At 39.4% G+C, this 6,770-nt stretch overlaps 1 protein-coding gene across 2 annotated transcripts in view; it reads right to left on the bottom strand.

Moving 5' to 3' along the window:
* Positions 1 to 1,365: 1,365 nt before the first annotated feature.
* Positions 1,366 to 6,770, bottom strand: part of CERS6 (ceramide synthase 6) — a 220,523-nt gene continuing 215,118 nt past the window's right edge. For both annotated transcript variants that reach the window (XM_084643982.1, XM_084643983.1), the window contains one exon: positions 1,366 to 6,382. In XM_084643982.1, coding sequence (XP_084500108.1) covers positions 6,221 to 6,382 — 162 coding nt within the window. In that variant the 3' untranslated portion in view covers positions 1,366 to 6,220. The remainder of the gene's footprint in view (positions 6,383 to 6,770) is intronic.

Genomic DNA, 6,770 nt, shown 5'->3' with positions numbered 1-6,770 from the left:
TGTTCCACCCAGCCACGCTCACAGCGCCCCCAGGCGGGCTGGCTCGGACGCTCCCCCTGCTTGCCCCTAACCCCACTTGTCACGTTTAGGTGCCGCTACAGGGCCGGCGTCCCCAGGCATGGGCCTACTGTGCCGGACTGGAAATCCGGCCCCGCCCAAGCCGCTACCGGTGCTGCTGCGGTACGCTGCCATTTATACTTGCGCTAGCTGGATGGGAACTAGCGCAAATACGTGTCGGAGAGCTGGGGAACCACACCCTCGCGCAGACCTACCCTAGGAGATCCTGCAGATTTTATCCTGCAGGTATATTAATTGTGGTGATTAGCTATTTAATTATTACAGAGCCGCCCCCCCCCCCTTCTGCATTCCTTACTGAGACAAAACATCAGCTGATAGGTGAAGGGTCTTATACATCTGATGCCTGCACTATGGGGGTGGTTGTCTCATTCTCTGCAAGGCTTAGATCAGGCTTTTGGGCCTCCTGTCCCATCTGGCTTGATCCCATCTCATTCATTGACACTTTATCAGACATTGCCAGATGCCCAGTCTTTTGTGGGTTTTCTTGGGTGAACATGTAGAAGTGTTTGCAGCTCACTGCATTCCCACATAGCCAAAGTTCTCCACATTATAATAAAAGCTTGTTCTCTTTTGCTCTATCAGATCAGTAGTGAAAAGTGGAGCTCTTCTCATAAATTGGTAAGCCAGCCTGTCTACTCTACGGACATTTTCTAAAAAGTTCTCACCTTTGCAAAGAGTGGGGCAGCTGTGTTAGTTATAGCAACATTGGGAACCTAGAGGAGACATTGCTTCTGTGATCACAATCTTTTAAACTCCAAGTCAATTAAACCTGCTCTGTGCAAGCCTAAATAATATGATGCTAACTGCAATTATATCAGTGTTAGCAACAGTGGGACATTTAAATAAGATTTAGCCTAGTGTAGACAGATACCACCATACAGTATCTGAGAGACAAGGTTATTGCGACAACTTCGGCTAGTGAGAGAGACAAGTGAAGCAGTGATGACTTGTCCCTTTTTCTTTTGTACATTTTTTTAAACTAAGGGCCAAGATTCCCAAAGTGACTGTGATTTTTGGTGGCTCACCTTATGGGTGCTGAGCACCCATTCTCTGAACCAGGCAGACCCCTTCAAAGTGCCTCAAGTTGGATTCCACGTATACTTTTTTTCTCATCTATTGAATTCCATAAAATGCCATAAACAACTTCCCACAGAGCTACAAAACTAAAAGCATATATGGGACTGCTGAAAAAAGTGTTGGAGTGTGGGTAACAGCCCATAAGCTAGGAAATAGTGTCATGGACACTGGAAAATACTACGTTTTCATTTCATAGAACGGAGAAGGAAATTGACATTACATTCCTAATGCTTATGTTTATTATGAAATTGTCTCCAAATTAAAATAATTCACAATATTGATTGGTTCCATATTAAAAATGAAACCAAAAAACAATAAAACACAAAGTAACTCTCAAAGTTTTGCACAATATCTATGCATAAAACAATTCTAACTGCTTAATATAGCGCTGTACTTCAGACAGTGGAATTCTAACACATCGTATTTCTGAGAGAGTTGCTCTAGCACAGAACTGTCATGAAAACACAGGTGAAATTGTGTTATCCGTCCCACCCTGACTTTTCAGCTAAAAAGCACATATAACATCGCTAATGTGTAGGAAAATAAAGCCTTAGAATTCATGGACCCAGCTAAAGGGACTCAAAGCTCTATGGGACCCAGAATGTATGTGTTTTTGTTCCATAGATAATTTTAGAGCAGTAAAGGTCTACAGAACATTACAAATCACATGGTTTACAGTTTGACATGTCTGATCATTAAAGCTCTAGGCTTGATGGGATTCCAAACTGTCACACCATAATATATACACTGTTTCCTCCATTATTAGAACTGGAAGCTATTTCAAAAATGGAGAACTCAATACAGACACACTCAAACACTGTGTTTTCATTGCAACTACAATCAGAAACCCTTACAATGTAAAGGCTATATATGTAGGTCAACTTTTCCAAACTTCCACCATTGTTTAAAAAAAAGCTGTCTTTGTAAAATTCCCATTAGGTCCCATTTCTAAACCAAAAGCACTCAAAGCATATAAATAATACAAACTGATTTTGCTTTGTGGTTTCAAGGCAACTGTAATTTACAGTACACTGTGAGGTTGGGCCTATTCTGGTCTATGTTACAACAAACGTTACAAAGTGTTCAACAGATCCTCTCTCACAAATCTCACAAGTAGTAGCTAACTGGAAATATACAAAGAATGAACTTTAGCAAACAGGTTTTTTTAAAAAAATATCAAAGTATCAACAGTAGAAAACCAATGGCATCCTGTCTTTCATTGAGAATTACAGGAGGCTGGAATAATGATGTGCAGTTAAGTGAGATGAATAATACAGGCATTGGATTTCTAGAAAATTCGGTGTAGCCTATGCGTAGTATCTAGCCAGAGACACTTATGTTGATTATCAATGGCATTTGGTTGCAGAGCAAATTTTTTCTGAAATAGTGTTGTGTTCATAGCTACATAGTGACTTTCTGTCACTCCTAATGGACTCAGATTTAACAGAAGAACCACTTGAAAGTACGTGAAGCTTTTTGTGCACATGGCTGGTTCTCTGAAAAGGGGTTTTGGCATTAGTGACTATGCTGAGTGTTCACAAAGATTTGATGCCAGGTTGAAGTACGCACATCTGGATGCATATAGAGGGAAGCTGCGACCCATTCTACCTCTGTTGGAAACATTAAATGGAATAATCCATAGAAATATCTACAAAATGGCAACAAGGAAACAGCATGAGTCACATTTTGGTATTTTAGAACTGACACTACATAACCTTGGTCAAGACTCAAATCAATCTAAATTCCACCCCTATTTCTTTGATTGACTAGATCTTTAGCATATTCTAGGACTCTCAACTTTTGATTAAAACCATGTTCTTTCCTTTTTGTATATTGCATGTCAATGCTAAAAAAGAGTAAATGCAACGAGAACTGAATCTTAGTTTACTGTGTGTCATGGATAATTAGAAACGGAAGACAAATTCTTACTATTTGTTAATAAAGTCTGTCTGTTGCTTTTTCATTTTTCTACTTACCTATTCCAACCACAGTGTCTCTTAGTGTACTACCAAAAAAGGGAGCATAGAAGTTGAAGTGAGGCAAAAATGATAAATAGCTCATTAAGAGGCGAAGAGCTTGAAAATACTAATATATAGTTGGAATACAAATTCTTGTTTCTTTCGGAACTGGATAATGATGATGTGACATGTACTGATGTACACAACCTTCCAATCCTTTGCAATTATACAGAGCTGTGTGAACCATTTACAGGTCAAATCTCTTTACAAGTTTTGTGAAATACATCATTACCCAAAAAATATACAACAGCCATCAAAAGCGATCCATCCCCATTACAATTTCTCTCAATATAAGAGCATAAGCACAGGTTCAAATACAAACTATTTTTGAATGTATGCCACTCTCTTCGTGGAGTGAAACACTATTCTTCTGCAAAGGCTGAGTCAGAACTGTTTTGACTCCTGTCAATTGACGTAATGACCGAGAACAATACTGTAAAGCATGTTCAATAAAACCTTTTGAAGTTTTGGTCCTGTCTGATAAGGATGGGAGAAAGTTGCTGAATGTTCCAATTCCCTCAAATACTGTGAATTGAATGTTTAGCAATGGTTCAGTGATGGTTAGCAAAGCTCTTCATACATTCTGATCCCCATCCCTATTTTTCCAACTACCCACTTTTAATATCACATCTTCCTCATGCAGATACATCTTAATTAGAGTCCCATTTCATGCTACTAATAGGACTCGGAATGTCCAGGACAGCTGGAGAGGGCTGATAATGAAATGAGTGGGATACACCTGATGTAAAGGCCAGATTGTGATGACTCTTGCATGACTGTACAGGAGGGGAGGTGGAAACTCTAATTAATCTCTGTCCCAGATACTGACGTGGTGCTAGTGTCCTACGTACATTGCTATTTTAAAACAAGACTGCATCCTTAGATAAAATGAAACATTTACCAGCATTCTAGAACTTTGGAGTTTCAAGAATTCCCAAACTTTTCTGAGACGCTCTACTTCTTACACCTTGCTTTGCATAAGGGACAGAGTCCAACCGAGGCAGCCATTTACCCCACTAAACAGCAATGTTTAAGCCTTTATTCTTAATGATAGTCTTGGCAGTTGGCCTTTCAGAGATTATAATTTTTAATTCACTACATCCCATTAATATAGTCTCACCGTAAAAGCTCTCTCTCTATAATCCCAACATCAGCGTACCATTTCAGATCTCAGATTCAGGGTATTTTCGGTACAGACTAGTAGTGCATTTGCCTTTCCTTCCATCTCTTCCTCTCTGCCATTATTACATTTATCCTCCCTGAAGTGGAATGGCCATTTTTACTCTTGTTGCCTTGCCTTTACTGTCTGCACATTTTTGGCTAGTACAAAGGGCCTTTATGCATAATGATGGTTCCAGAGACTTTCAAGAACCAGCACAAAACACTAACTGGATAAAGAGATGGGATAAATATCAATCTTTCAAAAGAAATAAAATGGTCTTGTAGCTTTTTTCAGTACCATTCATATGGAATAAAGCCACTAATAATACTCTACGGCCTGAGAAATCATCTGCATTTTGATACTTGCATAGCGTGAGGAAACAAAAGCATTTTCTGGCTCACAGTGCTCCTGCTGAAGATGGTGCTCTCACCCCTGGTAATGTAACAGATGATTTTCTGTTTCTGGTTTACTCCTTCCTTCCTCTTTCTACTTTTCACTGTTGAAAAGCAGGATGCATAGGGACTGTTCCCCAGAAACACTCCTACTGCTGGCACTGCCGTTGATAGCACAGAAGACTAAAGAGGTCCTCTTCGCAATACTTTACCCAAGGGTTTTCTAGAAACTGATGATCATATCAAAAAAGGAATAGTCTATTTCTATTCACACTAACTCCTTTGGGAGCACAGTTTGCTCCTACACCTAAATCTCAGATTGAATAGTAGAGCAAGATTATTTTACAGCTATTCCCAGCTTTATTTCTAGGTTCAATAAAAAATACTGATGTGCCCTAAAAGTTTGCTATGAATAAACTTCTCTGGGTCTGGTAGTGCAAAACATTCTGCAGTCTCCCTACTTCTGTATGACAAAAAATCTGGAATGATAAGAACAAGATCTCCACTGAATCCTGTCTGTTAAAGCAACCCGAATGTTCAGCTGCTGTTTTGTCATTGTGCCACTGCTCGCATCCTTTCCAGCTCAAAGGAACAAATCCTCAAATTCAAGAATGAATTCTGGATTCACAACAGTGCACCTCAGCAAACATTTCTCTTCTGACAATGGATCATCTCTTAGCATGAAATCTATGCAAGAAACTGAAGTCTGTAGAGTTAAAACTTGCAAAGGAGAACTAAACTGCAAGTACCAAGTTTATCATTGCTGTTGACATAAAGGTATCTTGTGTATTTGAACAAGTAATCAAGTCTATTCTAATGTAATTCACCACCAATTGAGTTTAAAACAATGCTAAAGTAATACCCTACAATAACCACAGATTTGTCTGAATTGCTAATTGACCACATTAGACACCATTTAAAATATTAATCCATCGTTTTCAAACTTTACACTGGGGAAATGGCCACTGTGATTTTAGAGGTGATTTCAAAACTAGCACTTTAAAACACAAAGATAGCAAAACTATCTGGAGCGGAGCTAGAATCTGTAAAGCCATGTTATCGCTTACTGTGAGTGACAAATCGAGCAGACTACTACTTATAGAAGACTGGGCAACAGCAACAGGAATGGACCGAAGAGATCTTAGCATGTCGGTCTCCAGTACTGAGAATCTAAAGAGCAAAAGAGTAAGGACATTCCCTTTTGTTCGTAAGTCCCCAAACATATTCCAAATAAATAATATTCTAAGACAGTACAAATAAAAATACTGCTCCGATTGTGTCAATTACATACATGTACAGCATGCTTACATATACAGAATGGTGTGTCTCTTCATTCACAAACAGGAAATATGGCAGTGCACTATCAGTATGCTTTGATACTCCTAATTTTTTTTCTGATGCTGAGATTATGAACAAACCGCATTCACAACTTATTATTTACTTCTAGTAGTAAAGAGTTCACTTTGTTCATGTTTCATGAGTTAGCTCAAGGATTAATGGTCCTCTGAACAAGTGCTACCAGTAAGATATCCATTTGTCCCGTTGGCACCACTGGTCCCATTTGTGGTGGTAGAGTTGTGTGGATTATTTGAACGAGGTACTGAATCATCCTCATCCGAACTGGACTCAACATCACTTCGGTCATCCTTTGCTACCTGAAGAACGTGTGAGAAGGAGCATGTTATAGGATATTGCATGACAACATAATGAAGCATGCACTAGTTCATGCCAGAATCAGAGAAATGAGAGCCTGAAGAGTCTTTTCAATCTGAATTTTAAAAGGGGCCTCAGACCTGATATGCTTTCATGCAATTACCTTCCTAGGCACCCTTCAAGCACTGATGGCTGCACAAAAGTCATTGGCTCAAAACTATCACCTGGGCACACAAGTGATAGTGTTCAGATATGTGTGCAAAAGTGTTTGCCTACAGACCATTTGGAACTCAGGCCCTTTAGATCATTCCAGTCCATCTCCTTGCCAATGCAAGATTGTTCTTTACAGTGCATTTTCTGGTATGTGGTCCAGTGTAGTGTAAAATGTCT

This window comes from Lepidochelys olivacea, assembly GCF_965140295.1.
Source record: "Lepidochelys olivacea isolate rLepOli2 genome assembly, chromosome: 11".
Taxonomy (NCBI): domain Eukaryota; kingdom Metazoa; phylum Chordata; order Testudines; family Cheloniidae; genus Lepidochelys; species Lepidochelys olivacea.
Note: the sequence above shows the minus strand (reverse complement) of the source record. Positions and strands in the feature narration are given on the sequence as shown.